At 45.7% G+C, this 13,408-nt stretch overlaps 1 protein-coding gene across 1 annotated transcript in view; it reads right to left on the reverse strand.

Moving 5' to 3' along the window:
* Positions 1-13,408, reverse strand: part of LOC112156614 (methyl-CpG-binding domain protein 5) — a gene marked incomplete in the record, with an annotated part of 34,478 nt that overhangs the window by 3,850 nt on the left and 17,220 nt on the right. Inside the window, 5 exon segments of the mRNA XM_024288854.2 lie at positions 39-111; positions 268-341; positions 2,891-4,021; positions 4,100-4,311; positions 12,143-13,408. Coding sequence (XP_024144622.1) covers positions 39-111; positions 268-341; positions 2,891-4,021; positions 4,100-4,311; positions 12,143-13,408 — 2,756 coding nt within the window.

A 13,408-nucleotide genomic window follows, 5' to 3' on the forward strand; every position in this document is an offset into this window, starting at 1 on the left:
GCTTTTAACGGCGGTAAAAAAAAAAAGTAAGTACTCACTGTGCCTGACATCTTATCTAGCTCGCTGATGGCCTCGTGGAAAACAGCGTGCAAGTGATTCAGTTTCCCCGGTCTGTTGAACAACATTTATATTTGACATTATTCACATTTAAGCCGGCCCGGCCCGGCAGGGACACCCCCCCACACCCCTCTAACCACAAAGGTTTCCCTGGACAAACAACACAGAAGGGGACAAGTGTGTGGATGGTGTCAACGTGCGGGTTCTTACTTCAGGCCTCGTTTGGCAGCTCGGTCCAGTGCCTCCAAGTCGTGAGTTAGTGTTTTAAGCTTCTCTGGCTCCACCTGCAGGAAGGAGGTGAGACGACAGTGAGGAATTGGGACCAACACCTTGGGACATTTGATTGGGGCAGTGAATTAAGAGTGTGTTTTGGAAATAGTAGCGATGCTATACATAATCGCAAGATACTAGTGAAACGATACATATCGTGGTACGCATCTCTCATACTCTTTGGCAAGAGTCTAGCCAAATTATATTTGTCGTGGTATCCCTCTCTCATACACTTTGGCAAGAATCTAGTAATATAATACGTATCGCGGTATTCTCTCATGTCCTTTGGCAGGATTCTAGCGATATGATTTAGATAACGGTATGCATGTCTCGTACTCTTTGTCCAGAGTCTAGCGATACAATACGCATCGTGGTACACACGTCTCATATTTTTTGGCAAGAGTCCAGCGATATGATACATATCGCGGTATGCCTCTCTTACACATTTTGGCAAGAATCTAGGGATACGATACGTATCATGGTATGCATCTCATACTTTTGGCAAGAGTACCAATACGATAAATATTGTAGTAATGACCTCTCATCTCATATGATGCGTATCACAATACGATGCATGTTGTGGTATTCATCATAAGATAGTACCACAATACGATACATATCTTGATATTCATCATAAGATAGTATCACGATACGATGCATATCTTGGTATTCATCATAAGATAGTATCACGATACGATGCATATCGTGGTATTCATAAGATAGTATCACGATACGATGCATATCGTGGTATTCATAAGATAGTATCACGATACGATGCATATCTTGGTATTCATCATAAGATAGTATCACGATACGAAGCATATCTTGGTATTCATCATAAGATAGTATCACGATACGATACATATCTTGGTATTCATCATAAGATAGTATCACCATACGATACATATCTTGGTATTCATCATAAGATAGTATGCATATTGTGATATCTCCAAAGACTGTTCAAGAACAATTTTTTTTTACAATTTTCTGTAAAGAGTATGAATTAGAAAAAAAACTACCTGAATTTGACTACACCTCTCATATTAAGAAAATTGTAAAAAATTATTTTATTTAATGATCACAGCGTTAAACTGTATCTCATATATCGGTTGGTTTTGCCTAAGCAAACTAAGCTTGCATTTCTTTTGGTAATTTAAGAAATATCTGCTCTTCAAGGGAACAGTCGACATTGTCTGAATTCCACCCAAAAAACATTTTTTAGAATAAGAAAAAAAAAAAACATGTAATGAATTTACCTTAGCCAATAAGCTTCTACAAGTATGACTGAGGAGATAAAGTGCTGTTTATTTCTAACAGTCATAAATGTAGCATTTAAACGTTTATTCAAAAATGAAGGGGAAAAAATCAAATTCTTTCCAAAAACATTTTACTGTGATGACAGGATGAAGGAGAGGGATAGAATGTGGCTAAGACGCTTTATTTTGGTGACAGCTGCACAGCAGCTCCGTTTTCTCACATGCGGAGGTAAACACGTATTTCCTCACGATGACTGTCTTTTTTCAGTGTTGTACACATCACTCGGTGTTGACCTGCTCAAAGACGCTCAGTGTGCTGCCAACTAGTGGTGGAGGTTTAGGGGGAAAACAAAAGTAAGATGCTGAGCTACGTTTGCTCATAAATCACTGCCCAGGCAACATTTAAACTGAATCACATATTGCCAAATGAAATATCGCGATATATCGGGAAATCGATTTATCCCTAAACCTCTACTGTGGATCGTTATTTATGAGGTAATCTGATTCAAATCACAAATTCAACGATTCACAGACTGAACCACGATTCTTACAATTAAATAAACTTTTATACAGTTCCTATATGTTGGTTTTTTCACTGGATGTATGAATATTAAAATCATTTGTATAAAATGATCATTTATACCTTATTTTAGAGCAGGAGAATCAACAAAACTGATAAAAAAAGATTTAGATCTAAAAAAAAATGTTATTGGTCAATTTCCTGATTAACTTCAGCAGTAAACAAATAAAAAAATGATGATTAAATAATAAATTAATAAAAAAGTAAAATCTAGAAACAGCATCTCCACCAAGTCAAACTCATTAATGCACCGCAAATTATTGACAATCACCATGAATCAGCTGATTCTGTGGCAGAGAAAAGCAGCTTTCATACACATTTTGCACCGATATGCAACTGATTTAAAGCTTTAGATTTCATCGCAGGTGCATAGTGTAATTGGGGGCTCGTCCGGGATAATTTAATCAGTTTATGTAAATCACTGGTCTTTGGTAACTGATTGGTTTCTTGTGTCTTCCTATGTTTGTTGGTGGTTATGGGTTTTCAGCAGATCAGACTGGATGACTTCACTATGAACCATCACCAAATATTATGAGGTTTATATTTAATTCGGCTGCAACTTGCAAGCCGGATATAAAGTTAATTTTGAGAAGACGCTTACGGTTTTCTGACACTAGGCCTCGTGTTGACAATGCACTCAGGGTTGATGACGGTGAAGTTAGAAGCAGTGAGTACTCGGATACTCATTACAGCCCTACGTTTGATGCTTTGGGGTTTCTTTGCTCACCTTGGCCTGTTCTCGCAGTTGCATGGCGGCACCGTGCACCTGCTCGTCCCCGGCTAGCTTGGCGGGCCACGGGGGGAAACCCTTCAGCTGGCCCCACACCAGCTCCCCCATGTTGAAGGTCCGGGAGCGGTAGTGGAGCAGCTCTGAGGAGGGGGAGTCCGGCTGCCGCAGGTCCTCCTCGCTGCTCAGGCTCTTGGTGTCCGACGGGCTGGGGGCCATGCCATTGAAGTGGCCGTTGTAGTGCCCGTAGTCCTTGGCCGTGGCCAGCGGCCCCTCCAGGCTGGTGGACGAGCTGGGCGACTGGTCGTCCCCGGTGAGCTCTTGCCTCGAGGGGCCCAGGACATCGCCGTAGCCCCGGGTGTTGAAATGCTGGGCGGCTCCGTTGATGTGGGCGCAGCGCTCTACGGTCTGCTCCAGGTGTTCCTTGTAGTTCGCAGGGGTCCGGTTGCAGTTGTTGTACCGGTAGCCGTCTTCGAGGAAGGCTTTGTCGTGGACCATGGCCAGGGTGTGGTCACCGGACCCGTCGCCGGGGCACGGAGGGGCGGGGGCGAGACTGGCAGGTCTCTCCATGCAGGGACTACTTCTTACTTGGGTGGAGCATTCCACTATCTCCTCGCCGGTCCAGCCGCTGTTGTTGGTCTGCGAGTCGAACCCTCCTCCGTGCTGCACCTCTCCATCCCACTGTCCTCTAGGAGTCCCACGGCCGGGAGAACGGAAGTAATCACCGGCCTCGGGGACCTCTGGAGTCCTCTTTCCTGGATCCATGCTCTTCTGGGCCCGTCCGGACCTGGCGTGCCTCGCCCGGGCCTGCTGTAGGGCCTCTCCCTCTTGCCGCCCGTGCAGGACGGCGTTGACTGCCTGGGGGAGGTTGACGGGCTCCCCGATGGAGGCGGTGAAGGCACTCATGGCGCTGAGGGCGGGCACGGGGCTGGCCTGTGTGGTCCCGCTCACGGTGGTGGTGATGGTGACGTGCATGCCCTTGCTCGCAGCGTCCACCACGGCTCTGTAGATGGCGTCCACCACCTCCGGGCCTCCACCGGGGCCCCTGTCAGACCCAGGCGCGCCTACGGGATGACCCTCCGCTTGGGGCTGCTGCTCCTCGCCAAACTGTGGATGTGACATCGCTCCCTGCTGTGGAGGACATAAAACAAAAGTCAACTTTTTCACCATAAACACTAAACGTCTGCAGAAGCCGAAGCTTCGCCCCACCTGATAGTTCTGGTAGAGGCAGGCCATGGAGCCGGCGTTGCCGTCAGGGTAGGGCATGTTGTTGGAGAAGTGCTGCTGCCCCTGGTAGGCCGGGTGTGAAGACATGCCCTGCTGCATGCTTTGGTGCACCTGCTGCTGGTAAACCTGAGCCCCCACTGCGTTGACGTGTGGCTGTAGGGCGCCCATGCCACAGCTGAGAGATGAGGGGTTTGCTGAAAACGCAACGGGACACAACGTCAGAGAATAGAACATGAAGGTTAAAACTAAAATTTTGAAAAACCCAGAGGATGGCCTAAAACAAAAAGAGCCACAAGCTTAAGCCCCACCCATTACTGCAGCTAGCCACTTTTGATAGGAAACCATACAACATTTTTGATGAAATTATTACTTCAATGAAGGAGGAAGTCCACAGCAACCATTGACTTTTTTTCATATATGGGGCTCCTAAATATGTATTATGAGTTCCATGTATGTGCTGTAGAACAAATGTTGCCGTTTCCTTAGCAACCATTGTTTTCACCCACATTAAAGTGTCAAAATTTACAGAAATGCGTTCACTTTAGGACAGATTTAGGATGAAGGACAGTTGATGTCAAGTTAAAGAAGTAAAGATGGATCCCATGATGCACCTGTCTTTATTAGGTTTAGAGCTAGTTTTTCAGTGCTATGGTCATCGCCAACTTGAGCATGATATTCTTAAAGTCACAGCTTATGGGATGGAATGTTCTAGAGATGAGGAATTCATGGTTACTTGTTCATCTGAAGACCTAAACCAAGTTTGACTTTAATTCTTACGGTAAAATAAATGTATAACATATTCAGGATTTCTGCTAAGAGTACAGGTATTGTAAGTATTGACTCCCAAGACATTGCTAATTTAATTCAATGGAAACCGACAAGCCCCTAAGGGGTCATCTATTGAATTCAGATGTTTTTATTTCATTAAAATATAAACAAAGTGTGTTGCCTCAAGGTGAAATCATAAGGAAAATTTGAAAACCTATATTATTTATTTCTTGATTCAAGGACAAAGCCCTGTCCCTTAAGATATAGCTCTACACAAATGTTGAGAATTGACTATACAAGAACTGAACTATATGACCCCTCCCATCTCGTGTTCCAAACAGGAAGTACCTACTGGTTCCATGAAGCCAAAAGCTAATAGACTTCTAGAGAGGAATAAACAGCAACCAACCAACCGTTCCACTTTTCTATGGACCTACAACGGATGGGGGGCCCTCAAGAGGTACAGTTCAGTAGTGTTTAATGGGTCTATTTTACAATGGAAACCCTCAAAATACCGGACCATACCGGTCAGTAGAAACAAGACTTTTTGATATTCTTTTATTTTTTTCACGTTTTATATTTGAAAGTTACAAAACTGACCAATCAGATGCCTTCATTACAGTAGGCGGCCCCTGTTTGAAACGTTTGACGGATGTCGTATAACCCACTTTAAAGTAGTAGGGGTGTGGACTTCTGAAGAGCTCACTCCTGATTGGCCAGACCGACTCAGACGGACCTGGACCAATCACTGTTTACTGACGTCGTTGGGTTGGAACATGGCGACTTCCATATCGCAAAAAACGGCTACTGAACTGACTTAATTTTGTATGGGTGATGTCCCACACACTCACTCAGTCCAGTTCTTATTTCCATTCATGTGAGGTAGGGCTGCCACGATTGGACGACTAATTTATTATTCAATTAGTCGCTACTTTATATTATATTATATGGAGTCAGAGTGTAGTTAAGCTGAGAGTTTTTATGGCGTTATGCTAACTTTTTGGACTATTTTGGCATTTATTAAGGTTTTTTAGACTATTTTTGAGTTCAGATAATATTTCAGGGGCTGCACGGTGGCGCAGTAGTTAGCACTCTTGCCTCACAGCGAGAAGGCCCCGGTTCGAATCCCGGCTGGGACCTTTCTGTGTGGAGTTTGCATGTTCTCCCCGTGCATGCGTGGGTTTTCACCGGGGACTCCGACTTCCTCCCACCGTCCAAAAACATGCTTCATAGGTTAATTGGTGACTCTGAATTGTCCCTAGGTGTGAATGTGAGAGTGAATGGGTGTGTGATTGAGGCCCTGCGACGGACTGGCGACCTGTCCAGGGTGTACCCCGCCTTCGCCCTTCAGTAGCCGGGATAGGCTCCGGCACCCCCGCGACCCCGAAAGGGAAGAAGCGGTCAAGAAAATGGATGGATGGATGGATGGATAATATTTCAGCTACATACTATACATTTTGGCTAATTTAAGCTTTTTTTTAGGCTACTTTGAAGCTTAGCTAATATTTCAGTTACATACTAGATGTTTTGGCTAACTTAAGCTTTTTTTAATTTTTTTAGGCTGTTTTGGAATTTAGCTAATGATTCAGCTACATGCTAGCTTTTTTGGCTAATTTGGGATTTTTTTCAGTTTTTTAAGGCTAAGTTGGAGTCTAGCTAATATTTCAGTTACATGTTAGCTGTTTTGGCAAAATTAGGCTTTCTTTATTTTTTAGGCTAATTTGGCATTTTACTAATATTTTAGCAAGCTATCAGCTTCAGTGTCTCCAGCTATTAATTTCAACATCTTCAGCTATCATCACTAGCATATTAAGTTGCCAAATTCAGCTTACAGCATTCGCACTAGTACCGAATTAATCGACTAATCGGAAAAAAATAATCTGTGATTAGTCAACCACTAAAATAATTGTTTGTGGCAGCACTAATGTGAGGAATTAGTAGCAAGTTTTGTTGGTTTCCATGGTTACATAACAAAACTGATCATAGAGTACATGATATTTCTTCTCGTATACAGTGTTTTTTCGTACTTTTGTAGGGACTAATGGAATATTTTCAGGAACTATTTTTTAAATTGAACCTGGTGCATTTAACTGAAAACTAGCAAAACCAGGACGGTTGATGGATACATCTCTTTGTCCAAATGTTAAGTTTTCAGTTCTCTAGCAGGAAAATCAATGAAGAGGAGGCCTCGCTAGGGAGCGTTCCAGTGAAAGGAAAAAGTTGAACATTAGCAATCTGTTGCAGGCAGAGCTAACAGATGGACGAGCTGCCAGATGAACAGTGCAGCCGACTTGTTAGCGAAGCATCCAAGGGCAGAGCAGGAAGAGCCCACATCGAGGCCACAGATGTATCAATGAATGAGGAGACGGGCCGCCAGCGACGTTGCGCAGACAAAGCCGGAGCGGTTTCTCAGAGGCCTCGTGCGCGGGTTTTTGGTGGGTGTGTGCGTGGACGAGCGGCGACGGAGCAGCTGGTGCGATGCTGCGTAGCTGAAGGGCAGCTGTGTGTGTTCTCCCCCCCTTATACTCTTTTCTTTCCCCACCCCCCCACCCATCCCTCCCTCCGCCTTCTCGCTGCTCTCCAACGCTGAGAGCCACGACTCGGCCAAACCCCCTCCCCCCCCATCCTCCCCACGTCCTCCACTACTGCTATGATATAGTGACGGCTGTTGCCGGGGGAGGTTGCCATGGGAACCGAGTGATGATTGGTGGTGCTGTCCGCTGCCAGGAAGCTTGTTGGTGGAGTTGGGTGGGAGGATGAGGGTGAGGCTGGGGGGGTTAGGAGGGGAGGGTTGGGCGCCGTGAATGTAGACTGCTGGGGGATGGGGGCGACGGTCAGCTGGGTGGCAGGGGGTCCAGAGGGGTTTGCAGTGAACTTTGGAGTATTTGTTGATGGAGAGTGTGTGTGTTAGTGCATGTGGTTTGGGGGGGTGGCTGCGGCGAGTCGCGGTGGTGGTGGGGGGTGTCAAAGCTCCTTGGCTGTATAGCAGCAGATGGCTAGAAGCTAAAGCTAAAGCAGAAGAGGCCACTTTCAAAGACTTCTGTCTGTTCGTCAGATCATCACCCAGAGAACAGAGAGAGAACATCTGTCATTCACCAACATCCTTCATGCTGTCTGAGGGACGCAACAATCAAAATCATCAATTTAAGGGTCACCTGATGTAATATTACTGCATTTTTTTACCTTTGCAGTACTACCTTAACCAGAAGACACAAGCATGAGCGCAAAACCAGAAAAAATTTGAAACTAAATCTCTTTGATATGAAAAATTTCCTATTTAAAAAAAGTAGAAATTATTAGAAAATTTGGTTGCAGAGTAAAAACTCAAAATCAATCAGTGCTGTTGGTAGAACTATTAAAAAAAGGCTAGCTACGTTTTATTTGTGCGGGCGGTTGACTTGAATTGTAAGTAAAAAAAAAAATGAACCAACATTTTCTTTGAAGAAAGAAAAACATTTGACCTAAAAACATCCATTCACATCATAATCCAACAGTGGGCGGTGCTTATGCTACGTTCAACGAGATTCGCACGGCAAGCTCGTGTCCACTTTGCATCCTCCGCTCTATTTTGACCAGAGACACATTTTCCCCGCCCTCTTTATAGGAGGAGTCAAATTTGCGTCCTCTGATCCTTTTTAACGGGCGTCAAATTTCTGTCCGACGCTCCATCTTGACCCGCGCCAGATTCACATCTACCTCTATTTTGAAGCATTGAATTCGCGTCCATCGCTTTATTTTGACGAGAATAAAATTCACGCTTTTCTGTCTATTTAGGCACGAGTCAAATTCGCGTCCTTCTCTCTGTTTAGACATGAGTCAAGTTTGCGTCCGTTGCTCTATTTTGAAGAGTCAAATTTGCGTCCTTCCCTCTATTTTGACACGAGTCAAATTCGCGTCCTTCCCTCTATTTTGACACGAGTCAAATTCGCGTCCGTTGCTCTATTTTGACGAGTCAAATTCGCGTCCGCCGCTCTGTTTAGACATGAGTCAAATTCGCGTCCGTTGCTCTATTTTGACACGAGTCAAATTTGCGTCTGTTGCTCTATTTTGACACGAGTCAAATTCGCATCCGTTGCTCTATTTTGACGAGTCAAATTCGCGTCCGCCGCTCTGTTTAGACATGGGTCAAATTCGCGTCCGTTGCTCTATTTTGATGAGTCAAATTCGCATCCTTCCCTCTATTTTGACACAAGTCAAATTCACGTCCGTTGCTCTATTTTGACACGAGTCAAATTCGCGTCCGTCACTCTATTTTGACAAGTCAAATTCGCGTCCCTCGCTCTATTTTGACGAGTCAAATTCACGTCCATCGCTGTATTTTGACAAGAGTCAAATTCGCGTCCGCCTCTCTGTTTAGACATGAGTCAAATTCGCGTCTGTCACTCTATTTTGACGAGTCAAATTCGCGTCCCTCGCTCTATTTTGACGAGTCAAATTCACGTCCATCGCTGTATTTAGACACGAGTCAAATTCGCGTCCATCGCTCTATTTTGACATGAGTCAAATTTGTGTCCTTCACTCTGTTTTGACGCGCATTCAAGTCCTTCGGTATATTTTCACATCTGTGTGTGTTTCCATATTGACATATAGAAACACACACAACATCAAAGCTGGATCACGTTTGATGTGTACGTCGTTTAAGAGTTCCTGCTTGAATCTGGGTTTAAAAATCAAAATACCTGGAGCTCAATCAGTAACAGAGGCCTATTGTAGTCTGTTTACGCTGACATAAAATCAGATTAGAAAGACCCAAACGTCAATATCACATTTAAACCCCATTAACCTTTAGAGTTAGACATGAAATTGAGTATATAAGGGGTGTGGCCGTTACTACTACTTTTTTTTAACAGCTATTTACTGATTTTCTCAAAGGTAAAAATGGGTTAGTATAATTTTCTGGCAAAACGGAAATCAGCCCAATACAAAGCAGTATAGCTGAGTCATCCGGCCCTGATGATGACTCATTAATCTGCTAAAGGCTTTGAAGGTCAACAAACAGAAGGCTGGTTTCAGTTTTAAATGTTTAACTATTTTGGCGGCTACATGAAGTGATCCCCAATGATGACGTTTTTTGCTAATCTTAATTGGGAGCTGTAAGTCATAATCTGTTTACAAACAGAATTATGTCAGTTTGTGGAGTCAAATCCATGGAAGAAGCAATATTCCCGTCCCCCCCCCTGGAATCGCAAGCGTCTGAATTTCAATGAATGCTGGGGCTGATAAGAACAGCTGGCCTGCAGCGGATCTCGGTCATATCTCCATTAGAAACCATATGAGGACACATGGACTCCAAATGAATACTAAAGCTCAGTCCAGTCCTGCAGCAGGCGGGGGGTAGGGGGAGGTTCAGAACAAGCGCCGACATGTGCGGCGACACACAAACGCGGTCATGTGCCTCGTCATTCATATGCGCGCACACACACAAACTGTATCGCGCAGACATGTACAAACGCACACAAACCCTCATCAAAGGCTTCGCTCCGGGCTCTATTCAGGGTCTAATGTTACTATAGCGACCGGCTTGCTGGGAGAAGCTCTTTAGAGCTGCGTATCTGGGCTGTTTCCCTTAAAAAACAGGATGCAGATCCCTTCTCCATCTTTTTTTTTTAGATGCTGGAATACAAATAAAACAAAGACGAACACTGACCGACTCACAATTAGCGGAGCCTCCAAAAGATAAGGGGCCCGCTCGTTAAGCTGAGATACAGCAGGAGCCCCACTGTCCAAATGCGGTGGGGGGGGCATCGCTTTAGCTCACTTTCAGCTGGAGAAGAGTCGTGCTCATCTCCATCATCTTCATCCCACAGTCGGGATGAGGTCAGGGGTGAAAGCTGAACGCTTAATTTTGAAGAAGAAACTTTATACGTTTTGACGATGACCTTTTCTTGGATTAAAAGGATAAAAACAGCTGTAAACATCAAAAACACAGGATTTTTCGCACTTTAAGTCACACTTAAAAGCCTTAATTCCTTTTAAAAATCAAAGTATTGAGAGGTACATGGCGCTCTGTCAAAATGTTTGGTTGAATGTTGTGAAAATGCTAAGATGGCTAACGTGCAGCCCTGTCAAGATGTATGTTTTTTAACGTGTTACTAGCAAGGTTAGCATACTTATAGTAACGGTTGTTTTAGCGGTAACGGAATGTTTTATACGTGTTACTAGCAAGGCTGTGAGGTAGCGTGATGAGAGTAACGTTTGCTTTAGTGGTATTGGTCTATTTCTTACAAGTTATCAACAAGGTTAGCATAGTCGCAGTGCCATCTGACATTTTTTTACGTTACTAACAAGACTGAGAGTTAGCATATTTACGATGCCATTTGTTTTAGTAGTACTAGTCAGTTTTTTTTTATATTAATATTACTAACAAGGTTTGAAGTTAGCGAGGTCACAGTTAAGTTTTAGGGGTATGAGTTTTTTTTTTTACCTGTTACAAGGTTGGGAGTTAGCTTTGCCATATTACAGTTTGTTTTGGTGGTATCAGTATTAGCAAGGTTAGCGTATTCATGATACACCATCACGGCTCATACAGATTATTATTTTCATGTTACTCAGGGTTAGGAGTTAGAGTAGTCATTGTATTGCTTGTTTAAGCGGTATTTGTCTGTATTTTACGTGTCTCTGTGGTTACGAGTTAGCGTAGTCACTGTATTGTTTGTTCTAGTGGTATCAGTCTGTTTTTTTACGTGTTGTTAAGGTTAGGAGTTAGCGTAGCCACTGTATGGTTTGTTTTACCTTATTGGTCTGTTTTTAACGTGTTACTAAGGTTAATAGTTTACATAGTCACTGTATTGTTTATTTTAGCTATATTTATCTGTTTTATACGTGTTGCAAACAAGGTTGGGAGTTACAAGTTTTGTGAATTTGCTAGCACGGCTAACATGTAGCTGCGGTAGTCACAATACACTAATGCAGCTAACATGCAGTTATGTCAGAGTGTTTTACGTGTTACTAACAAAGTTGAGAGCTAGCATAGTCACGGTAATGCTTGTTATAGCCGTATCATCCTTTTTATGTGCTGCAAAAAAAAGTTGGGGGGCTTATAGGTTTTGCGAATATGCTAGAACAGCTAACGCTTCTATCGTGGCTGTCGTGTAGTGTGTTATAAAGAAGTTTCAGAGACTGGAAACTTGTCTTAGACTCTTGTTTCACTTAATTGCACCTTATATATGTTCAAAAATACAGCATTCATTGATGGTACGCCGTATAGTGCTGAAAACACGATAAACACCAGTAGATTAAAAACGAGGTTCTGCTCACCTGTCTCAGACACACTCTGGTTGCAGTTCACATCTCCGCCTCCATGCGGCGCTACCATGTTGGTCCTCCCCATGCCGTGAAGCTGTGAAGGGTGGGGGCCAGGGTGCGACAGTGGTGGGGGGTTGTTGCGCCCCACCGGCGGCCCGCCCTGCCCCATCTGACCGCAGTTGCTCATGGAGGACGCCTGCATCTTCGCCATCATGTCGGGGAACTGCCCTGGACGGGAGACCAGGTGGCCCCCTGGGACGTCCATGCTCTGGCAGTGCTGGATGGCATCTGCGGGGCCCCGATGTCTCTGCTGGACCATGAGGTTCTGTGGGGGGCCGCCAGTGGGGACCATCCCCGCGTTCTCGCTGTAGTGGATCTGCGCCCCTCCTGGAGTGCCGGCCCCCAGCCCCGGGCTCAGGCCTGGACGATGGCTGTTTCCGCTCAGGTTGTGGGAACTCTGGGAGCTCATGGACTGCAGCAGCTGAGCCATGGAAGTGTTTGGGGGGAGGTTCCCCATTCGACCCACTTTACGCAACTGTTCTGCTGCGCTGGGGCCGGGCATGAGGTTCCCTCCCATGCCTGGTTTGCTGATCACGTTGTAGACCATGTTGTTGGGGCCGTCGTGGGTGGCGGCACCACCTGACGACTGTTTCCGTTTGCGCGCCGGGTCCCTCTGCTGCGCCATGAGTTTGTCTCGGAGGGCGGCCCGTCCGCTCGGGGCCTCGGGAGTGTTGAGCAGCATGCCGGCGTTTGGGGGAAGCATTGCATTTAAAGTGCTGTGTCCCTCCATGCTTCGAGGGCCGCTCATGGAGCCGGGGTGCCCGCCGCCGCCCCCTCCGTTACCCCCGCCCGGCATGCCTGCAGGGCTGTTCCCAGAGGAGCCCAGTTTGTTTTGATTTGCTAGCTGTGCTTTGGCTGCGGCTGAGAGTAGGCTGCTGGCAGGGAAGGAGGCGGCGTTCTGTTGGTTCAGGATGTGGTTCAGGGGCATCCCAAGCAGTCCGGGGTGGCCCTTCTGGGAAGCACTGGGCGGGGCCAGGGAAGATGACATCATTGGGGTGGACGGGGTGGGGGAGTACATGGGACTGGTGTGCTGGTGAGCCCCGGCCGAGCTGCCCATCCCAGGAATCATCTGGGACTCCTTGTACTGGTGGAGCGGGTCGGTTTTGTTGGTGGAGGGGCTCGACGGCATGGACGGCCGGGGGGACCCCATGGCAGGCCGCGGCGAGCGTGGGGGAACTTTCATGGCGCCACACGGGGCCTGATGCCCGGAGGGCATGG

The sequence above is a fragment of the Oryzias melastigma genome, linkage group LG2 (genome assembly GCF_002922805.2).
Source record: "Oryzias melastigma strain HK-1 linkage group LG2, ASM292280v2, whole genome shotgun sequence".
NCBI lineage: Eukaryota > Metazoa > Chordata > Actinopteri > Beloniformes > Adrianichthyidae > Oryzias > Oryzias melastigma.